A 24,672-nucleotide genomic window follows, 5' to 3' on the forward strand; every position below is an offset into this window, starting at 1 on the left:
ATCCACACGTGTAAACAACTCATTTTTACAAAGGTGCAAAGGCAATTCACTGAAAAAAGAATAGAATTTTCAAAAAATGGTACTGAAACAATTAGATTTCCATATATGAAAAAAATGACCTGAATTTTTACCTTGTACTATATAAAAAATTAACTCAAAATGAGTATGTACCTAAATGTAAAACCTAAAACTATAAAACTTTTATAAGAAAATCTTTGTGACTTTGGGTTAGGCTGAAATATCTTAAATATTGGTCTATAAATGAATAAATTGATAAATTGGATTTCATCAAAATTAAAAACTTCTGCTCTTTGAAAAACAATATTTAGAGATAAAAAGCCACAGACTGGGGGAAAATACTTGCAAAGCATTTGATGAGGGACTTACATCCAGCAATGTAAAGAATTCTCAAAAGCCAATAATAAGAAAATAAAGAACACAGTTTTTTAAAATGCTAAGTATTTAGACATACCCTTTAAATAAGAAATATAGATGGCAAATAAATGCATGACTAGATAGTTAATATTGTTAGTCATTAAGGAAATGCAAATTAAAACTACAAGTAACCACTAGGAACCTATTAAAATAGCTTAAATTTAAAATATTGACTATACCACGTATTGGTGAATATGTGGAGGAACTGAAACACTCCTACGCTGCTAGTGAGAATGTAAAATTGTTAAACCACTTTGGAAAACACTTTGGCAGTTTTTTAAAAAAGTTATCCATAGACTTTTCAGATGATCGACCCTTCCACTCCTAGCCATTACCTAAGAGTAAAGAAAGCATAAGGACGTACAAAGACTTACACTCAAAGGTTCATAACAGCTTTATGTGTAATAGCCAAAACCTGGAAATAACCCATATGTCCATCAAAAGATGAATGAATGAACAAGTAGTCTATCTATACGATGGAATACTACTCATCAAAAAAAAGGAATAAACAATTGATATTCACAACAATATAGATGGTTCTGAAAATAAGTGTCTGAGTTAAAGAAACCAGACCAAAAAAAAGTACATTGTGTATGATTTAATTTATATAGCATTCTAGAAAATGCAAACCTATCTATGGTGATAGAAGCAAGTCTGTGTTTACCTGGGACCTAGGAGTGAGTGAGGAGAAGTAGAAGGGATTACAGATCAGCATGAGGACAGTTTTGGGGCTGATGGCCATGTTCCTTACCTTGATTATGGTGATGGTTTACTAGTATATGCATATGTCAAAGTTATATTATAGACTTTAAATATTTACGGTTTATTTTATGTCAATTATATCTCAAAGATTTTTTTTTTAACATAACAGAGTCCTCAAGGATATTTAGTATAAAGTATCTTTTAGACTTGGCAGTGAGGAGGTCTCGAGTGACTTGGGTGAGGGCAATTCCTGATAAGTGGAGGTTTTTCCTCTCAAGTGAAGGTAATTGCTGAAGGCTATACTCATCCAGTTGGCATTATAAGTTACTATTTATTGAACATTCACAGCTTTATTTTTTTATTGCACCAATATTCTTTATATAATATGGAAATTATAATAAAATTAAGACAATTTTTTTTTCTTGTTGTTTTGTTTCCCTCAGATTTATGTGGCTATTTGGAGGAAGAAGAAGAAAGTACCACCGTTCAAAAATTTATAGACCATCTGCTCCGTAAAGATGTGGTGGATTCTGGGATGCTGGAAGATCTTGGAATGAAGGAAAACCAAGACAAGAAGCAGCAGAAGGATCCTCGTCTTACCATGGAGATGAGACATAAGCAGGTGGGAGGGAAGAACAAAATTAAAATGGATAACAGGAAGCAGTCTTTGTGTAGCACATTTAATAAGCTTAAATAAAGACTTATGCTTTATTATGGAAAAGGTTGCCATCTGTAGTTTGGTTAGAACGAATAAAAATAAAATATAAGAATTTCAGAAGAAAAATGATACTCAAAAACTGAGGTAGGAATAACCTGAAAAAGGAAATAAAAGCTTTGACCAATAAAGTGATGAGCTCAACTTTATCAGTTTGGATATAGTGCTTCCTTTTATAATTATGTAGATTGGGTTTTGTTTTAATTTGGTTGTTAAAATGTGACATCAATATATTAATATCATGAATATTCTGGTGAATATATAATGATAATTCTTTTCTCAACAACTGAAATTCACTCATTTTATGATTATAATTTGAAAGGAGAACAGATCTGAATTAAATCTAGTTTGGCTGTTTTGAATTAGAAAGGCATGTGGGAAATTTCTTTTCTCTAAAGCAAAGAGTAGGTTATAGGAAAAAGATTGGCAACTCAACACTTCATAGGGGTGTTTTAGGGAATCAGAATGACCAAGTCTTTGCCATATGCCCAGAACGACAGTGAACTAGAAATATCTATACATGTGTTTGCTTTCTATTTATAACTGAATTTCTGATTGCCAAGTTTGAAAATCACTGCTTTAAACCATTAAGTTCTGCCTCATCTCCATGCTGAGGATGCTAGGAAACAAGGGTAGAAGTATGATCCTGAGTTGGAGTTACGACAGAAGGTAAATTGGAAGGCTCAATAGGAGGTGACCATCGTCTACAAGTCCTATCACAACTGGAGAGTAAGATAAGGATAAACTTAAGTGAAACAGGAAGGAAAAGATCACTCCTTAATTCATAACTAGTTATGCCTCTCAAGAATTAACAGCTTTTAAAAATTTGATGTGCTTATTCAGAAATATCTGTGAATTTCATGTCTTTGATTTCTAAATATGAACTAAAGTCACTGGTGTATTTAAATAATGAAAGATATGAATAAAGTCTGTGGTATTCCTTAAGGCAATAAATCACTGTTCTATCCTTCACAATATAGCTTCCAAAAGACACACCTATATTTCCTTCAATTGTAATTAGCATACAAAGCCTAAATAAATTAATTAACGTACACATTGGAAATTCTCCGGCATAGGAAATCATCACTAAATAAGAATCCAGAACTTGGGATTTGACTCATGAGATTTTCATCTTTTCCATGATGCAGATCATTCCCAGATCATCTGAGAGTCATCTTATCTAACTTCTCCTAAAATTCTGTATTGGCTCTTACCCAGCAAACAAAATCCCCCCATTCTACCGATAAACAGTGGGTTCTATGCCAGAATATCTTAAATTGGATGTATTGTTGACTGCAAAATGTGTTCTAAGGTTTTGCATAGCTCTTTCTACTTGAAAGCCTATATTTTACCTTTGTTTTCTCTTTCAGATAAAAGAAAATCGCTTAAGACGTGAGAAAGAAGTAGAACGCCAGAGAATGGAAAAGGTCCTGCAAAAATCGACTTTCCTAGAGGCTCAGTATCTAGTGCAAGAAGAGAAGAAAAAGAAGACTCTGGAAGCAAAGAGAGAGGAGGAGGAGATTCAGAAGGAGATGGTCAAGCTGCGGAGGGAGATAATTGAGAGGAGGCTCACTGTGGAAGAAGCATGGAAATTGTAAGCCAGCCATGATGAGCAGTGTGGAATTTTTCTGTTTTAGGAGTCATTTTGGAAGTTCTCTAAAGTTTTAAACAATGCACAAACACTGTAATAACAAAACATTAAAGAGAAATCACTCACTATTCCACCATCTTAACAAATTAGCTATTTTTATTTTTCCTCCTGGTCTTGGTCCCATTACATATCTAGTTGAAATTGTAAAGTACATTTAATTTGGTATGCTGCTTGTTGTAATTAACACGGTACCTGGAGTCCTGAGGTCTATATGTTACTCCATTGAGTTCCTGTACCATAATTTATGTAATGACTCCATCCTCATACTGATAAGCATTTAGGCTAATTCAGGTTTTTCACCAATATAATTATTATTGCAGTGAGCATCCTTAAGCATCGAGCTTTTCATTCTTTTGAATTATCTTCTTAGGATAAATTCTTAGGAGTGTTATTACTGCATTAAATGGTATGAGCCTTTTTATGACTCCTGAAACATTGCCAAATTGTTTTCTAACTGGGTTGTACTTATTTACACTATTGCCTGCAGTGGGCCAGTTTACTTTATTCTTTCCAGTATTGGGGAGTATCATCATTTTCAGGATTTTTGTAATTTTAATAAGTTTAATATTGATTAATTTGCATTTCTTTTGTAACCTGAACATTTTTAAGGCTGAGCATTTTTTTCCTGCTGCATGTTTGCTAATTGTGCCTAGTCGTATTGTGAATTGCTTCAGGGTCTAATTTTCCAACATGCATATGGAAAGCCACATATGCATATGGAAAGTAAATCACATTGCCTTACTGACACTGATGAATAAAAGGAATGACCTAAGAGGAAAGCCAAAATAGTCCTCACAGGATGGAGTACTATTATCTGTCCTCCATGTAGAAAATGAGCTTCATAAATGAAGTAACTAATGTTTTTATTCTGAGGAACATCACTGATGCTTGAACTGCAAGAGCCTTGGAACAATGTGACTGATATGTTCCTGAATACTCAAACTGAGATGCCAGAAAGACCTATTGGATAATCTCTTCCACCCCCAGCAGTCTACACAGCTTTTTCCCCCTGTGTTCTTGATTACTCTCATCCTACCCAATTTAAAACAGCTCAGCAGTGGACGTGTGCCTCACTCTTTCAAGTGCCAGGCACAGGCCTCCTCCAGATGCTGTTCCTTTCAGAAAGTAAACACCAGTACTTTAGTGAGTTCTTGCTAGGGTCAGCCTTGCTTTTCAGATTGCTCCCAAGCCCTGAAACAACTAGGCAGACCTTAAAGAAATTGTGAAAACAAGTAACATTTGATGGTAGCAGGATCGTCTGTTCACTCTGGGCATTCAACAGATGTTCACTGATGGGTCATTTCTTTTTAAAAGTTAAATCTATCCATGGTTACAGTGTAATACATAATATACTATACTCCTAGGTGGATGAATTGATTTAAACTTTTCAGAAAGTAATTTGACAATAAACAAGAGCCATAAAAATGGTTCTATCCCTTGACCTGGAAATTCCAGTCTTAGGAAAACTGCCCTAAGAAAACATCAGAAATCCAGACAAAAATTTGTATATGAACACAATTATCATAACAATTATTTATAATAATTGCAGGTATTGATAAATATTGGAGAATTTAACAAATGATTGTAGAATGCAATAGCACTAACATGTTACCAGTGCTTTTTCTGGGTGAAATATTAATGGCTTTTATGCTGCTTCAGTTTTTCATAAGGAGCAGATACATATTTGAATGTTATTTTAAAAACTAAGGTTCATGGTATTAGAAATGTATTTCGTTAAATGCCCACGATGACCTGCTATAACCATCTAATGTAACATTATTGTGGCATTAGTAAGTTTGGAAAGAAGTCAGTAAAATTTTACTGTTGGTAGGGCTCTTCAACTTATTTATGAGCTATCTTCTTCATTGCATAGTTTCAAATATTTCCTCCAAGAGATTTATTTACTATAAAGAGAAAAATAATAACTTTACATTGGAGAAACTGAGCAGATACCATCTTAACCAAGTGATCAGGACTAACATCACCAGTAATAAGACACAATATTTTATACCCACTGTATGCTATATAAGAATTAATAAGCTGATATTTATAGAATGTTCGGGCATCCCTCTCTCAGTTTGAGTTTCTGTCACGTAAAACGAAGTTTAGAAACACTGAGTGACTTATCTGAGGTTCTGCAGCTGATTTATGGTCACAATCCATGCATCCTGCTTCCTAGTCCGTTGCTATCTTTATCATCTCATTTATAATATATACTTTGTACACATACACAAATCTATGTGGTTCAAATACATTCCAGTAAAAAGGCAATAGCTATGAGCTTGCTTGAATGGGTAGGGAAAGAGGAATGGCCTGGCTGAGAAAAAAAGTAGAACAGAGGGTGAGAAATAAGATGGCCAGAAAGATTTGTCCATGCGTGACAAAGTTACTAAGAGATTCTAATTACTTGCCTGAAGGTCTATTGTCTTTTTAGCTATTTTAGAATTATTCTAGATTCTATTTTATCCTTGCATCCTTACTCAAATAACACCTGGTTCTTTTATTTTCTACCTAGAAACATTGTAAAATCCTGTGGTAAGACTCTCATTTTTTCTTCATTCAAGGATCCTTATTTTCCCCTTACGAGAAGAGAGAAAACTTAGGTCTATATTAGAGAATACCTGATAGTTAACTCTCAGTTAACCCTCAGTATTAAAATCAATAAAAATACTTTAAAGTGGTTATAACAATTTTATTCCATAAATTACTGTTTTATAAAAAAGTAGTGAAAAGCTCAGGAAAATCAAAATCACCTGACTAGGTTGTTTTAGAACTAGATTTAGAAAACTGCCTTCTGATGGAAAAGTCAGTGTTCATCACAATATACCAGATTGTACTTACTTATTCTTCATTTAATTCTACTTACTTATATTTTTAAACTACTGTTCATAGAGAGAAGAAAAGGCAAGAAGAAAATTCTCAGAAGAATACAGAAAAAGCCATATTTCCAGGTGCTTATATTCTTCTGGATGAAGAAAAAATGGCAAAAGAAAGAAAGAAGAAACTGAAAGAGTTATTGATCCAGGTTTCTAAGGACAACCACCAGGTGAGAATTTTATATTATTTTAGAAAATGAGCAGATAAACCATCTTAACCAAGTCATCAGGACTGACATCACCAGTAATAAGACACATCAACGTTTTGTATCCACTGTATGTTATATGAAAATTAACATATATTAATTCTCAGACATCTCAGATGTCTGAAGTGATGATATGTGTAGAATATTCTGGCATCCCTCTCTCAGTTTGAGTTTCTGTCACATAAAATGAAGTTCAGAAACTTCATTCAGCTTTCTATAGTGTAAATGACTAGGAGCTCCATCAGAAATGGGACAAAATAAATTCTTAGCCCACCTGAGCCTCTTCACAAATACCAGAATTGCCTACATTGTTTGTTCAGCACTGCCCAGGTGACCTAGTGACCAAGGCATCCTCCAAGATTCTTCTTTATTTGAACCTGTATTTTAAGGTTTTGTTTTGAAAAAATGTTATATATACAGAAAAGTTACAAAGTAGTACAGAGTTCCTGTATATCCTTCACCCAGCTTTTCCCAGTGTTGATATTTTACATAAGCATAGTGTAATTATAAAAACCAGGATACCATTAAATACCGTTATCTGAACGATAGACCTTATTAGAATGTCACCAGCTTTTCCATAATGTCCAGGACTCAATCCAGAACTCCATGTTGCATTTAGTTGTCATGTCTCTAGTCTCTTCCAGCTCTCAGTCTTTCCTTGTCTTTTGTGACTTTGACATTTTTAAGAATACCAGTCAGCTGTCTTGCAGAATGACTTTCAGTTTGGGTTTTCCTGATGCTTTCTCTGGCTTGGATTGAACGTATGCATTTTTGTTGAGAATACCATGAAAGTGATACTGTGCCCTTCCCAAGTACATCATATCAAGATCTGTAATGTTGATGTGTCTTATTACTGGTGGTAACCTTGATCACTTGGTTAAGGTGGTGTCAGCTGTATTTGTCCACTGTACAGCTTGTTTTTCACTTTGTAATTAATAAATGTACCAGAGGAGATACTTTGAATCTGTTCAAATATTCTGTTTCTCCTTAATCTTTCACCATGTATTTTAACATCCCTTAATGGATCTGCCTGCAACAGTGATTAATATGATGTTCTTCTAGTGATGATTTTGTATTTCCTTCGTTCTTTCTACATTTGTTAATTGAAATTCTTTATAAGGAAGAATTGCCCCTTTTCCTCCATTTGTTTATTTATTTATTCATTCAGTTATTTTTATCAGTATGAACTCATGGTTATTTATTTTATTCTGTGGGTAATCTAATTTTATTGTTGTTAACTTTATTGTTTAAATTGTTCCAACTTTAGTCATTAGGAGATCTTTCATGTTGGCTCTTTGGCTTTCTCAATTTGCTTCTAGCCTCTTATGAGCATATCCTTTCTTTCTGTCACCACAAGATACCCCAGAATCATGTTGTATTTTCCCTGCACCATCTCTGGAATCAACCACTTCTACAAGGAACCTTGACTCCTTTTATTGGATAATGGTATTTTAGAAACCAAGATCTGGGTACCAGGTGTGCTCACTGCCACAGGAATGTCACTGTTTCAAAACCTCTCAGTAGACAGAGCTAGAAATTGTATTTGTATATACTAACTCACACATATACACACATTATGTTTTTTTCTGTTTCTATCTATATACATATTAAAAACCATAAGTTCATATTGATGATACCTCCAATTCCAGTGCAACCACACAGGGGTCTGCTATCCTTCCCTTTTCTTTATTTGAACTTACTTCTGCATCTATCTGTATATATATATTAATGAAAATGTACATAATGATATCTCCAACCCTAATCCAGCACCACAAATTTCAGTGTAATCTTTCCCCCTTGCTTATTTGTAACTTCTTCCTCTGACAATGAGAAGCCTGGCTCTTATTATATACAAATAAGTGTTACCTTACTTGTTCAATTCTTAGATTCTTTTCTTCTCATTCCTTCAGTGTGATTGTTATTTATATGTAATACAGTTAGTGAACCTCTGATTTAGATTTCTTCACTATAAACCAGGGCCATTCAATATGGGAATAACTAAGACAAAAATTCACCTGCCTCACTCCTCAGGCATTATATAGACTTGACTGGAGGCAGGACAGTCCTCTGATAAAAGGCACTGGAATTAAAGGTCCTCTAGGCTCATTATCTTGGTCCCAGTTGACATTCCTAGACTGGTTTCTTAAGGAACGTGAATCTGCCATCTGATAATGAAACATATACTCAGCATCTTAAAAATGACCATAGAATTAAAAGCATGAGAATGCCTAGCTGGCTTGCACTGAGCTGCTAGATAAAAAGAAGCTATTGTCAGCACCCTCAAAGTGATTCACTGTTACAAACTCAACAGAAATAACTGTAAAGAATATTTGCAGGAAGACTTTAAAAAGACTGTAAAAAGTCTGTTTCTAGGGGGTGCTGTAGCTCATATTTCTTTAATTCTGTAATTCTTTGTGCATTGACTCTGGATTTTATTTGTCCCCCCAACCAGTCTCTTAACATCTCATTTTGGCCATGTTATTTAATAAGATTTTCTGAGGGAAACAGTATAGGCTTTCTTAACAAACGCAAGTTCAAGTACAGCCCTATTCATGCAGTTTTTCCATAGGTTTCATTACCAGTCTTTTTCTTTTATCAGAAACCTCTGTTTTTGTAGGAAAGCTTTCTCCTCCCAGCCTTATCCTATTTTCTCTTTGATCTTGCAGTGAAATCTCTTGGGGAGATTCAGCATCTACCTAAGTGTCAGTACTAATTAGCAGAAACAACAAGGGATTATCTATGAAATTCTTATACTATTTGGAAAATGGTCTTCTTAATGCTCACACTATTCTGAAATACATTTTCTGCCTTCTTAGTAAGATTAGATAGTCTATGAAAGTCTTCCTTTCTTGTGGAAGTTGAAAAGAACAATAAAGATAGAATGACACTAACCTAAATCCTAATTCTGTGGTGGTGAGTGTTGACTTGCTTCTTTGGTTGGGTTTTTTTTGCTGGAAATTATGATAATATTAACCCAAAGTAGTCACTGTTAATGTTATGCTCGTGGCGTAGTGCCTTCCAAAAGGCCACCAAACTAAACCAAGGGGACATGAAGATATATGGAGAAGAAGCCTGGATTTTTTTTCTGACAGAAAGATGAAAACTGTAATTAAGTACCTCATTTATATGGCATAATTCCTCCCCAAAGACCTTAGTTTTATCAGGACTACTTACACACCATGGAAGCAAAACCATTTTTAGAGCTAAAATATAATAACAACCATCTTCTCAGCAATGTTATCTTATGTTTGGGGAAGGAAGTGCAAATAAAACTGCAGAGAAAGAGAAACGTTTGAGGCGTGGGCATACGCTGTAGAATATTGGGATTTATATAACCCTCCCAGGCTTATTGCCAAGGGCAATGTGTGGTATACATTGTAGGAGGCATTTGAAATGTTATTATGTATTACTTTATTCAGCCAATTCTATGAGAAATTTCCAAGTAAAAGTTTGACTGTATTGGTAAAGAGATTACTATTTACTTTGCTATTATAGTCTTCCTCACTCTCACCTGACCAGTAACCCAGATTTCCCATTCTCAGAGAAGGGGCATATAGTGAGGGCTGATGTTCCAAAACACTGGGCTGGTACTTCACTTTTCAAAATGCCATGAGACCTTTTTTTTATCCTAAAAGTTCTATTGTTTAAATATCTGATTATCTTTTCAGTGCTGTTTAAATTCTGCTTTTAAAAAAATTAAGAAAAGGACCCTTGACAGAAACAGAGCCTGTTCTCTAAAAGTTTACACAGTACAGTATCTTTTCCCCTACACACTAAATTTTTCCAGTAAATATTTATAAGGATCTTGAGAACCATGAAAGTAGGGCAAAAATGATGTCCCATCATTGTCTTACTGCCAGACTACCCTAGAGGTGAAGCAAGCACTTACCTAAAACATTCTGAGATAACCTGTACTTTTTTTTTTCTTATGTGCTGTATGGCCAGGGGTCATATTTCAGTCTTTTCCATGTGAGTATCCCATTATTGCAACCTCATTTTGTTGAATTTTTGTTATTTATTTTGTTATATTTGAATTTTGTTAGGTGGTTTTTTTGTTTGCTTGCTTGTTTGTTTCTGGGGTAGTACATGGGCTAGGAATCAAATCCTGGTCTCCCACATGGCAGAAGTCTACCACTGAACTATCCTTGCATCGCTGATAACCTGTCCTTTTGACATGTCTGGTGTATATATGCAGGGGGATGGGTGAGAGTGGGAAGTCTTGGAAAGGGGCAAGAAGGCCTAGAAGGGAAAGAAAGAGGAAAGGAAAGGAAGGTAATGGGAAACAGTCAGTCTCTGATCCCTAAAGGCAGGAAAATGAAAATTGTCCTAGGCTGTGTTGGGAAAGAAGCCCTATACTAGTGAGTAGTCAGGTTATAGGCTGTATTATAGTAATTCTTCTTTAAGAGGTCCCAGAGAGTTTTACTGGTTTAAAAATTTTCTAAATGGTGAGACTAAGCAACTGCTTCCTGCAAATTTACGATCTCCGGAGTGAAATAGAATAGCTGTTAGCTAATTACAGCAGTATTGCTGATGGTAACTTCTTATAGAGCAATTAAGAAGAGTTTACAAGAAGTCCTTATGTTAATGATACATATTAACATATTTGTGGACAAAATGATATATCTGATATCTGGAATTTATTTTTAAATCTCCAGAAGAAAAAAGTGGATATGGGGAGAGAAGAAACAAGACTGGCAAAATGTTGATGATTTTTGAAGTTGGGTATATTTTTGAAGTTGGGTATATACTTTTAGGTATATTTGTTAAATTTCTGGAATATGTTTTTTTGTTTATCTTTTTTTAAGTTTAAAAAGAAAGTAAAAAAGTTTAGATAGAAGAAAATTAAGAATCATATCTTCCAGGATATAAAAAAGTAGCTTTTTGTCTGTACCCAGTGGTAGTATTTCACACAGCAGTGGTTGTCAAAGTTTAGGCCTCTAGGCTTTTTCGTGGAATACAACAGCAAGTCTAGGTCTTGGTACTCTGTGCTGGGAAAATGAATATATTTTTTCTAATGTAATTAGTTATAGGATTATATATGGTTGGGAGTAGCAGAACCTTTCCTCTCTTTTCTTTGGGAAAAAAATAGGAAAATGGAGGGTAGGTCAGATTACAGGGTACCTCTCTGTTCCTTAGCAAACTTCAGTGCTACTCCTTCCTACAGAGATTTCATTTTGCCATGGTAAAGATCTTCCTCTCCCCAACCCCTAGGTACTTCATGGGGTTTGTAGTGATCTTTTGCCTAGCTACAGTAGTCCTACAAGAAAAAAAAAGTTGGCAATTTCTTCCTTATGTAGCAATAGAGTGCCTGTTCCTTCTGGCCTGGGAGCAGCAGAGTCAGTGGTGTTCTAGAGTGAAATAGACTACTTCTGGAGATGAGTGAAGGTTCCTGACATTCCTGCCTTGGACGACTGAACCCTCTATCATTGATGGCACCATGTGTAGTTTCTTTTAGCAAAAACAAGTTGTAAACTTGTTGATACTTTTGTCCTCTTTACAATTCATTGTTTTTTCATGACTGAGAATTTTGTTGCAGTTATCTCTGAGCTTTCTGACAAAAGGGAAATAGCTGAGGAATTTTGATGAGTTACCCACCTCATTAATCAGAACAAGCATCTAATACAATGACTATTAGATAGCAAATTGCTGTTCCACCTAGTGTCAATCATTCCCAGTGACAGCAGTGTGACTACACATCAGAGAAGAGCTTTACTTGCCAACAAAATGAGGGCAACTCCAGTGCAGGTAATAAATCTGGCAGGGAAAGCTGTCATTTCTTCTCTTAAGTGGAATCCTTACCAAATTGTGTCTTGTGGAAGATCTTGAGGGAAGGAAAGCATTTCACTTAAAAACTTCCCAGGCCCTGCCCCAATCAAGATGGCCGTATGAGATATTCTGGACTCTATCCTCACATAGACGTTTTGAACAACTAGCAAGAATAGGCAGATAAATCTTTTTCCAAGTGGTAGAAAACAGTTTAAGGACTGCAATAACAGAGCAAGTATTAAATCAAGAAAAAAAGACTACTTAAAAGCATTAGGTATCTCATAATGCCCTGGCTGGCCTTAAACCCAGCCTCTCACTGATTCAGCGCAGAGATGAGCCATTTTTCCAGTGTGGATACCTGGTCCCAGTTCTGGAGGGAGGAGAATGATCCTCATGCTCATACTGGGAGCATGTATGTCTGGTCCAGTCTGTCTAGTGGTGGCCTGAGGAACTCACTGTCCCAGAACTAACCCTGAGGATAGAAGGTGGCTCACCAGACTGTTCTACAAAAGGCCAAGGGAGAGCCATCAAGTCCTGCTGCCTCAGGCAAGGCAGTGCTGGCTATAGGACATTCATTGCAGTGCTCGGGACTGAGGAAACTTTCCTAGGAAAGAAGGGACTTCATAGCCATGAATACAGGGAATTTCTAGGGCCACAGTGCATGCCCCAGATAGGACACTTGTGCAGAAAGAATCATGAAGGCTCCTGTGCTTCGGCTTGGAGTTATTCTCAGACAACACATGGCAAGCATAAGCCCTGAAGAACACTCATACAGGGCAGTCCGCAAAGACCGGGAAAGGGATGTTCTTTTTTCCCTCATTTTTTGTTGTTAACTCCTGGCGTTCAGGGAAAAGTCAATCACAGCACTAGTTGAATACAAGCTCAAGGAATAGACCCCACAGAGTAAATTTCAGTGATAATATATCAAAATATCTAAGTTTCAACAAAAGGTTATACAACATAATAGGAAAAAGGAAATGATAGCCCAGGCAAAGGAGAAGATTAAAGCATTAAAAAGCATTAATGAAGAGGACCGGAACTGGGACTTATCACACAAAGACTTTTTAACAGTGGTCCTAACTATGCTCAAAAAGCTAAAGGAAAATAAGGACCAAGAAGTAAAAGAAATCAGGAAAAGAGCAGATGACCAGAAAGTGAATAATGATAGAGAGATGGAGATTATGAAAAGGAACCAAACAGAGCAGAAGATCACAGGTTTTAAAAAATTCCTTAAAGGGGTTCAACTGCAGATTGGCAGCTGGCAGAAAAAAGAACCAGTAAACTTGAAGATAAGACAATTAAAATTGTCAAGTCTGAGGAACAGAAAGAAGAAAGAATGAAGAAAGGTGAACAGAGCCTGAGGAACTTGTCAGACACCATAAGCATACCAATATACACATTGTGGGAGTCCCAGGAGGAGAAAGAGAGAGGAGCAGAGAGTATTCAAAGCAAACCTCCCAAATTTAATGAAAGACATGAATATACACATCCGAGATGCTCAATGAACTCCAAACAGAATGAACCCAAATAGACCCATGCCATAGCATATTATAATTAAACTGTCGATATCAAAGATGAAGAGAGAATTCTGAAAGCTGCAAGAGAGAAGCAACATGTTACATTTAAGGGATCCTCAATAAAATTAGGTGCTGATTTCCTGGAAAGCATGAAGCAAGAAGGCAGAAGGAAGGCATAGTTAAAGTGCTAAAAGCAAAAAGCTGCCAGCCAAGAATTCAATCCAGTAAAACTGTCTTTCAAAAACGAGAGAGAGATAAGATAAACAAAAGCTGAGGGGTTCCTTACCACTAGACCAGCCCTATAAGAGATGCCAAAGAGAGCGCTGCGCGTCGAAAGGAAAGGACAATGGACAATAGATAGAAGCTACGTGAAGAAATAAAGACCTCCAGTGAGGTAATGACATGGGTATATATTAATGCCGGTTATATAGTATTTTTGATTTGTAACTCCACATGTTATTTCCTACAGGATTTAATAGGCAGATGCATAAAACATGATAAAAATCACTGGTTTTGGCCTTATAATGTATGAACATATAATTTATGACAAGAACTACATAAAGGTAGTGGTGAGTAAAGAAGCATAATTTGTGTATACCATTGAAGTTAAGTTGGTATCAAAGCAAACAAGATTGTTACAAGATTTAGGATATTAAATTTAAGCCCCATGGCAACAAGGAAAATATTGGAGAATATACAAGCTTGTAGAGACAGAAATTGGTGGGCAAAGTTGCCCAGAGCCACAAGATAGGGGGAATGGGGAGTTAATGCAAAATAGGTATGGATTTGTGTTTCTACCCTGTCTGAAGGAGCTCCAGGAAGAGCAAAACAGAGCTGCAGTCTGAAGAAAGGAAAAGAATAAACAAATTGATTGAAAGTAGGAAGGAGGAAGGAATGGAGATTGACCACATCGATGGCAGGGATAATTGCTACCAATCAGTTCTCCCAGGGCAAGTCTCTTGGTGGAATACTGCGGGGATCTCATCGAGATCACAGATGCCAAGAAGCAAACCTCCACGGGTTGCTACATGTACTATTTTCAATATCTGAGCAAAACCTACTGTGTAGATGCAACTGGAGATGGATCACTTGGGAAGACTAATCAATCACAGCAAATGCGGGAACTGTCAGACCAAACTGTATGACAATCACCTCATTCAATGTATCTTATGACATCAAGCCTGAGGAGGAATTCCTCTATGACTATGGGGACCACAGCAAGGCTTCCATTGATGCTTTCCCATAGCTGAAGCATTAATAGACCCTGCCCCACTCCCACCCCTTCAGTGGACAAAGGTCCCTCAGAGGGAACTGATATTTTTTTAATATACTTAATCTTAGTGGATTACTTCTGATGTTTTTTAAAAGCATATTACTATGCCTTTTCACTCCAGTATTTAAATATCTGTTACAGGTTTCCTAGGTGGGCTTGAACAAATGGTCTTGTATTACAAAAACTTTTATATATCCTAGTTGTTTTTTGTATCTTTTTTGCATACAAGGCAAAAGTTTGTTCTTCTGTGAATACAGTCAAAGACTTGGCACAGGTTTTAGAGGAAAAATTCAGACATGGACCAGGAAGCCAGGTGACTTTCTGCCTCCAAGTGAAGAGCCAGGACATCCCCCCACTGCACCTCACCCCCCCACCGCCATCCCCCAGTGTCCCAGGACTGGTGGGTGTGAGGAGGACGCTGCTTCCCAGGGCCTGGTCCCCAGTCTCCAAGCTCTTGTTCTCCTCATGTCTCTACAGGCACATGTTTAAATGTATGAATACTTTTTAGTAAGGTTTCATAGTAAGCTAGTTTTACCTCTTGTTTTTTCAAAAGCTTACTGACTCTGTGGCCCGTGACTGTGGGCCAGGTGTATATTTACTCTTCCACAAGGCTCTGGCTTTTCTTGGCATCTCAAGTCAACAGGGCAGGTAATCAGACTAAATGTGGGCAGGGAAAAGCATTGCCTCCCTACCCCGCCAAGGTAGTGTTTCCAGAAACTGGGTTAATTCTTTATAGAAATGTGAACACTGAATTTATTTTAAATAAATGGTAAAAAAAATGCTGCGTATATTCGTAACCGTCTCCTCTTAGCTGCCTTAACATGCCCTGACATGTCCCAACATCTCTTAATCTTGCAGGCCCTGCCAATCTAGTCCTCTGCCTAGCAACTCCTGAGCATATATCACACTAACCTTTCACCCCTTCTTCATTGGACCAGGCACACTCCTCATCTCTCCGCCCATTATAATACTTACATTACTTCACTTTTGTTTAACACACCCCCTAACCAATCCACATCCTACACGACACCATACCAGCTGTCCATCAAAGTTTCTCCACCTCCATTAACTCCCCCTCACCAACCCTTTATATTCCATGTGCTTCCTCATCTGAGGAGCCTAGCCTGTAAGCCTTGCCAGCCAGCTAGGTCCCGCGAGCCACCTATGCAATAAACTACTGCTATTATTCTTTAGTCTCGGTTTATTGTGCTCGCGCACCCTCCAGACCTTCGAGCCCCGTGGTTTTGACTGACGCCCTTCTCCAGCCGAACCACATCCGAGGACGAGACCCCAGTGCGGTCGGGCTAGGCAAGCCCGAACACCGCAAAAAAACAAAAACATCAAAAAAGAAAAACAGCTTACATGTATATAGGTCTTGACACAAGTGAAGTTACTGTGCTTTTTCCTCTTTCCATTTTCTTTTGTAGGAGATATTTGAGATGGCACTTTATTCCAATCAAAAATAAAGTTTTGCAGCAGGAAAAAAAATTGTTGTGGAGTTTCTATTTGGGGAGATGTGAAAGTTTTAGTAATAGAAGGTGGTGAGGGTACTGCAATACTGCAAATGTGGATTATTCCCATTGAATGGTATGCTTGGTAGTTGTTCAGATGGGAAAGTTTATGTTGTATATATGTTCCATCATTTAAAAAAAAATAAAAAAGAGCAACTAAAGAGACAATGACAATTAAATGTAATACATGATCCTGGATGAATGGGTTCTAGCAAGGGAGTAAAGACTTAAAGGGACATTATTGGAACATATGAAAAAATGTTGACTATAAGCTTTTAATCAATGTTAAATTGCTTGAATTTGATAACTGCACTTAAGGAGGTTATATAAGTGAATATCTTTGTTCTTAGGAAATATACATGGTCGTATTAAATGTTCAAGGAGCATGATATGTACAGCCTGCACTCAAATGTTCAGTAAATGGGGTTGATACATAGAGAGATAGGTAGATAGGTAGAATAATGCAGCAAATATAGCAAAATGCTAAAATTGGTGGATCTAGGTATCTGGGGGTTAGGGGTTATGTTGTTCTCTGTATGGGGTTTGTATAATTTTTATAACAATCCTGTGGGTTTGAAAGTAGTTCAAAATTAAAAATTAAAAACTTTTAAATTCCACATTTTAGTATTTTTTAAAAATTATTATAGATATGCACATAGGAGCATTTCTTCATGTAGTGATATTCTGTATTTTGTTTTTATATGTATAGCTTTACTTATCACACTTGATAAAGAGATGATGGAAGTTAGGAAAAGAGAGTGTGACAATATTTGAAAATCTATCAGAAATAAAAACACAACACAAAAATAAATGAACTAGGGTGGTGTGATAGTGACTCAGTGGCAGAAATTCTCACTGCCATGCCAGAAACTCTGGTTCGATTCCTCATGCCTGCCTATGCAAAAAATAAAAATAGAAATAAAATAGAATAAATGAACTAGGAAGAATTTGAGAGAGGTGGCAGTAGCTGCCTGGCTAGTTAAAACTTTAAATTCTTCCTGGCTTAAACAGAAAGCATTCCTCTTCCAACCCAGCCGTGGCTTTACGTAGTAGTTCTTGTTTCTAAGAACAAAGGCCTAGATAGTACTATTGTAGTTCCAGTGTGTAAACTGGAAGAGGAGAAACAGGCCTGGGAGCAGCAGGGAGTCAGATAGTGTGAGGGGAAATAAAATAATACATCATGACTATGGAAATGTGCCACTTCTTAAATAAAAATGGGGAAAATGGGCTGAGAGTATTTTCCCTCTCCAAGTATTTTCCTTCAAGCATGCTTATGAGACTCCTATTTGCCTGCATAGTATTTGCTAACTGAGTGGCTATTCTTGAGTACTTGGTTTTTTCTTTTAATTTACATTTTTAACAGGAGTCCTTTCTTGAGTAGGCGGGAAAAATCAACAGCAAGTCATTTTCAGGAAAGCGGTTGCTGTGTCAGTCTCTGAGTTTGCTGGTGTTGACTTCTGTGTGGTGGAACTGAATTAAGGCCTTCAGAACTTATCATTTTGCTCTCAAAGTCTGAACTTTGGTATTTTAGAAGAAATATATTGACTATAGCATTTATAAACCCAAATTTTCCCTTTCTAAATTCTGACGTGTTTTTATCCAATGTTTTTCTACCATGTGTGTAGGTTATTATAGCGTTCTTTTTTTATTGTTATAGAAGCATGAAACTTCTCTACTAGAAGTTTACCCTTCCTTTGTGGGAAAGGTTTTTGCCTTACTATATTAGAGTCGCCAGGATGCCAGAATATTTCAGTTTTCACCTTAGGTATACCACCGACTTCACTTTGTGAGTTCATCATTAAACCCTTCTCTACTAGAAGTTTTAGCTTGGTGTGAGGCAAATCATACAAATCTCTCTAATTTGTAATGATGATTTAAGAATTAATAGTAGATTGAAAGTGCTTTGAACTTTACAGAGAAATGGGACTGTAGAAATCCACGGACAATAGTTATAGTGTCACAGTGGATTATGTTTGCACAATTTCATTAGTAGAAATATTTCAGGAGTTACAATTAGAGAAAGCTCTGCATAGACTATTTCACCAAGTCATTTAAGAGAGATCTCCTAAATGAAACTGGTAGATATAGGATATTTTCTTTTTGACTTTCATGCACAAATTAAAACTATTTGTTTTTGTACTGTATTTTGGAGATGGATAGTAAATAATAATGCCAAAAGCAGACCCTTTCAACTTGGCATGTGTATGTTCTTTCCTTATCACTACTGAAGGCATTTCCTATATTTGGCAAATCTTCTTTCCCTCCTCCCCCTTCCTATTTCTTTCCTTTCTTCCTTCCCCCCTCCCTCCTACCTTCCTTTCCTTTTCCCCTCCCTCTCTTCCAAGGGATTTAAAGTGAAGGTGTGGAAAATGTGCCTTCATTTGACACAGGAAAGGGAATTAGGACTTTTTAAAGTTTGCCATAGTTTTTCCTGATGAGAAATTACAGTAAAGAAAATTTTGTAGCTTGTCAAAATGAGAATATAACTGATTTCCTGTGAACAAACATTTTGGGCCAATTAGGCTATTTCTAAGATTTCTGGCATATCCTCCCTTGGGTATTGATCTTTTTACTTATATACCCTCTCTCCCTTTAACCCTCTCAAAGGGAGAGATTTTATCATTAACAACTTTGTTCAAAGTTCCCAAATTCAAAATGAGTGATAGGCACTTAGTAGATGTTTCAGTAGTGAAATAACTATTTTCATGGAGATGGGAGCAGTAAATGGGGCTGGCCTTGGCAAGCCTGTCAAGTCCTTGAAACTGATGAACAGGCTTCCCCCGTAACTCCTGCAAGGTGACTTCCTGAGGTTACTTTCAGTTTTAATGCTCCCCACACTTGATGCCTCTCTCAGATTTGCCATTCCCATGTCCCTCTGTTACAGAGGCTCACAGTCTTTTGAAAACCAGTAAATAGATGATTATAATACAGTGTGATTTATGTTTTGACTAGAGAAAGCACAAGTTGATCTGGGAACACAAGAGAGGGACACATATTTGGGGAGAGGGGTTGATAATAGGAGGATTTTCTGAGAGAGGAAACTCGTGAAGTAGTCATGAGAGAGACGGTAGAGAGCACTACTAGATGGAAAAATTAATATAAACACAGATAGGAAAGTATGAAACAGTATGGCTGGTGTAAGGCCAAAAGCTGAAAGTAATATGATATAATAGAAACTAAATTTTCTGTGAAGATAGAAGATATAGGCCAGGACTAGGTCTCAGAGATTTTCTTAGAATAGGACCACAAGTAAAGTACTAATCCCGGAGGCATCTTCAGGGTCTGTAGACGTCGTGTGATTTGCCGTCAGCTGCATTTAATAGAAGATTGCAACGGCCTCAGCATCTCGTCTCTCTAGTCCTACTCATCAATGTCCTAGCATGGTCAATGGTAGCCCAGCTGAAGCTGTTAGTTTTAGCTGTCTTGCTTCTAGGAATTAGAGACCTCTTCCCATCCTCATGAAATTACACATGTTGGGTTTGTGCAGAACATCAATGATCACAGTAACAAGAATTAAATAAATGGTTGATCACCATAAGTACTTGGAATCTTGGGTAGGACATGAGATTTTGTCAGTTTGTCCAGAGTGATGCCCCAATGAATCCCGGAGTGATTTGATCAGTGAGTGGAAAAGTATTTGCAAAGTCCCCTTCGGGGAAGTGTGAGAACAGGGAGAAATTCAGCTTCCCCAACTTGAATTCTTGATGTTCTCACAAGCAGTGTGGACAACCAAAGCTACAGGCTGAGCCCCCAGTCTTGGGGTTTGTTCATACGAAACTTAACCCCATGAAGGATAGGTCAAGTCTACTTAAAATTTAGGTCTAAGAGTCTCCCCAAGAGAGCCTCTTTTGTTGTTCAGATGTGGCCTCTCTCCAGCCAACACAACAAGCAAACTCACCACCCTCCCTCCCCCTGTCTACGTGGGGCATGACTCCCAGGGGTGTGGAACTTCCTGGTAACGTGGGACAGAAATCCTAGAAGGAGCTGAGGCTCAGGATCAAGGGATTGAGAAAAACCCTAGAATGAGCTGAGACTGAGCATCAAGGGATTGAGAGAACCTTCTCAACCAAAAGGGGGAAGAGTGAAATGAGACAAAGTGTCAATGGCTGAGAGATTCCAAACAGAGTCGAGAGGCTATCCTGGAGGTTATTCTTATGCATTAAGTAGATAGCACCTTATTATTCAAGATGTAATGGAGAGGCTGGAGGGAACTGCCTGAAAATGTAGAGCTGTGTTCCAGTAGCCATGTTTCTTGATGATGATTGAATAATAATATAGCTTTCGCGATGTGACTGTGTGATTGTGAAAACCTTGTGTCTGATGCTCCTTTTATCTACCTTGTCAACAGATGAGTAGAACATATGGAATAAAAATAAATAATAGGGGGCACAAAGGTTAAAATAAATTTAGTTTGAAATGCTAGTGATCAGTGAAAACGAGAAGTAAGGGGTATGGTATGTATAATCTTTTTTTTTCCTGTTATCGTTTTATTTTTTTCTGTTGTCTTTTTATTTCTTTTTCTAAATTGATGCAAATGTTCTAAGAAATGATGAATATGCAACTAAGTGATAATATTGTGAATTACTGATTATATATGTAGAACGGAATGATCACATGTTAATGTTTTAGTGCGTTTGTTGTTAAATTTTTTTAAATTAATAAATAAATGAATTTAAAAAATAAATAGATGAATGGTTGATATTTTGAACTCTAAGACAGTCTGGCAGAGGAGACCGTGTTGGAATCAGGTCTTTTTTTTTTTTTTTTTTAAAGGAAAGACAGAGAGAAGGAAGGAAGGATAGAAGGAAGGAAGGAAGGAAGAAAGGGAAACATTTTTAAACATTTTCTTGTTTTATTGTATTCTGTTTCTCCGTTTTTGTTACATGGGCTGGGGCCGGGAATCGAACCGAGGTCCTCCGGCATAGCAGGCAAGCACTTTGCCCGCTGAGCCACCGCGGCCCGCCCGGAATCAGGTCTTTTAAGCCTATTAAGCCAACCCCTTAACTAATGACTTAGATGTGACAGTTAAACCAGTTCCCCACAGGACTGACGTCTTATAGTCAGGGTCAAGTATTTTAGTTTAAGTTGTGATGCTGGGAATGCTTCAGTCACCAAACCTTAATATTTCTGATCATTAATAGCATAAAGAAGCTGTACTCTATTTATCTGTTTAATATATGTCTATTTATCAAGATGACATACCTCAAGATAACATCCCTGGATTTGTTAGAAAAGGTATGAGAAGGAAATCTGAGAACTGCGATCTCTTGATTTTAGGTATCAGAATCACTAACCTGATTGGTGGTGATTTTCCAAATGTTTTCAATGCAGTGTCAAAAACGCTATTTCTCTGCCTGGCACAAGCTGATTCTGGATCATAGGATTGAGCTGGGGAAAGCTGGGACCTTGGCCAACTGGAAGTTTCAACTGAAGGTCCTGAGAGCCTGGAGAGACTACACAAGATCCCAGAAGTTGGAGCGGGAAACTCAAGTCATAGAAAATAACCTCAGAGAAGAGAACAGGTACCATTATTTATACCATGGAAATCCTTCTATTATGCTTGTTTAGGGCATCTCCTTCCTGAAGAATTGGCCATTCCCTGGAATTAGTCTTAGCCACTTAGAGAATGTGGGAATCACTGTTTTTCCATATTACATCTCAAACTAGAAAATTTTAACTGAAAATTGTAGGCAAAAATTATTTAATTAAAATATATTAATGCATGTGCTTTCCTTTTTCCAAAGGAAGCGAGTATTAGGCTTTTCCTTTGCTTTCCAGTGTACTAGTACACTGCACCTTTGGCCTTCTTAGAATTCAAAGAGAGAGTTTGTTTCATATGCCAGTAATTCTCATTGATAGAAATCACTCTTTTCGCATAGACTGTTTGGAACATAGCAACACCCATTTGGGAAGACAGACCTGCCAAGACTGATTCTCACCACTTCCCAGTCATTTTTTCCATGTCTTATTTAGAGGTTTTTGGCACCTGTATATCAGCTCCCTCTTCTGTTAATGAATGACACAGAATTTGTCTTCAAATGAAACTTTCTTTATACCCTCATCTTAAATTAAATACATTTTCTTCTTCTTATTTCCAAGTTCAACTTTGCATTCTTGAATCAAAATCATAGATACAAATGGAATCATTTGTTTACTCATGGTGGAAGGTGATTACTTCTCTATAGGCAACTCTGTCATTCATTCAGGATGAAAAATTGAGTGAATGGTACAGGGAAACATAGTTACATAGAAGGGAATAATGCTTCCTGGAGTGTTGTAACTGTGTGATAGCTTCTGACAGTAGGATACAGGAACAGAAGACTGGCACGTGACTCTTTGTCCTCAAATAACTCAGTTTTGTGGATAAAACAAGAATTAGGAACATTATAGATGTTGAATAGCATCATAAACTGAGTAATATATCCTTTTCATCCTGCTAAGAGAAAAGTGCCACTGTGATAGAGGAGGGTCCTACAGATGGCCAAAAAAGGCTTTATCAAGAAAAGGGATCTTAAGCAATTATGCTAGTTGTCTGGTCAGGTAAGCACTGGCCTGACCATTGCTGCAAGGATACTGAGTGGCTAGTTGATAAACCGAAGACTGGTATATTAAATCATCAGCAGTTCATTGTGTCTGTGGCTGATTACATCTGTAATCAACCAAGACATGTCTCCCACAGTGGAGATAATTCAGTCAGTTGAAGGCTTTTAAGGAAGAAGAGACTTTTTCACTCCTTCTTCAGCCAGTGAGTCTCTCCGGTGGAGTTCGTCCAGATCCTCAACCTGCCCTACAGATTTTGGACTCTTCCATTCCCAAGGCTGTGTAAGACACCTTTATAAATCCCATATTTACAGATTAAAAAAAAAAATCAATTGACTATAGATCTGAGGATCTATTTCTGAATTCTCAGTTCAATTCCATTGATCGATATGTCTGTGTCAGTACCATGCTGTTTTGACAGCTGTGGCTTTGTAGTATACTTTAGAGTCAGGAAATATGATACCTCCCACTTTATTCTTCTTTTTGAGGATGTTTTTAGCTGTTTGGGGCCCCTTACCTTTCCACATAAAATTGATAATAATTAGCTTTCCTATGTCTGCAAAAAAAAAAAAAAGGTGGGGCTCTGCCTAGTAAGTAGAACATATGTTGGTGGAACTGGAGAGACCAAGGTGATGGTGTGAAATGTCATCCAGGTTGGCTAGAGATCATCTGGCATTTGGTTGTCAAGTTCACAACTTGTGAGAGGCCTCAAATGCCAGGACAAGGAGTTTAGGTATTCTTTGAAAACTGAAGGTGAATTCTTAAAGGTTTTAAGCAAGAGGGTGACCTAGTCAATTCTTCTTTCCCACTTTATACTGGGGAAAATCTTCACTGAAGAAAAAAAAAGGAAATATAGAAAATTTGCCCATAATTTGTGCTCTAAATTCTTTGGGCCTAGTGGTTGATAATGAAAAAGGAATGTCTGGCAGGATTTGTTGGATTAAGAAGGGAAACTGTTACCTGGAGGTGTAAAGGGGAAAGCAGAAAGGAAATGGAAATGGATATTAACTTTAAAAGTGGCTAGAAGAAACTTGAAGAAAAATATGGAGAATTTAAGGTTCTGTTTCAATGAAATAGTTTATAAAAGCATAATGAGGCTTTCATATTAGCATGATTTTCCAATATTTTTTAAAGGTTTTCTCAGAACTTTGCTTTGTAGCTGAAATTTTTTTAGGTGTCTATTTTTAAATGTTCAGAAATTAGTACTAAATATTTTTAAACTGCCAGAGTTAGAAAATATTTAACTTACAATATTTTACTACAAAGCTTTAAAGCAAAAAAACCTTAGAATGGGAAGACTGGGATCATCTGATCCAGCCCTGGGTCTTAAAAGCAAGACCCAGGGTGGACCACGGTGGCTCAGCAGGTAAGAGTGCTTGCCTGCCATGCCCAAGGACCTGGGTTCGATTCCCGGTGCCTGCCCTTGTAAAAAAAAAAAAAAGTAAGACCCAGAGAGGGTGAACGCTCTCTAATGGTCACA

General features: G+C 37.1%; 1 protein-coding gene and 1 pseudogene across 3 annotated transcripts in view; both read left to right on the forward strand.

Moving 5' to 3' along the window:
• The window catches only part of CCDC191 (coiled-coil domain containing 191), an 89,340-nt gene that overhangs the window by 22,463 nt on the left and 42,205 nt on the right, over positions 1-24,672 (forward strand). For all 3 annotated transcript variants that reach the window (XM_077118330.1, XM_077118332.1, XM_077118331.1), the window contains exons 5-8: positions 1,581-1,759; positions 3,223-3,446; positions 6,396-6,549; positions 21,984-22,174. In XM_077118330.1, the coding sequence (XP_076974445.1) occupies positions 1,581-1,759; positions 3,223-3,446; positions 6,396-6,549; positions 21,984-22,174 (748 nt within the window). The remainder of the gene's footprint in view (positions 1-1,580; positions 1,760-3,222; positions 3,447-6,395; positions 6,550-21,983; positions 22,175-24,672) is intronic.
• LOC143648838 (N-lysine methyltransferase KMT5A pseudogene) lies at positions 14,649-16,324 on the forward strand (annotated as a pseudogene).

The sequence above is a fragment of the Tamandua tetradactyla genome, chromosome 10 (genome assembly GCF_023851605.1).
Source record: "Tamandua tetradactyla isolate mTamTet1 chromosome 10, mTamTet1.pri, whole genome shotgun sequence".
NCBI classification, from domain to species: Eukaryota; Metazoa; Chordata; class Mammalia; order Pilosa; family Myrmecophagidae; genus Tamandua; species Tamandua tetradactyla.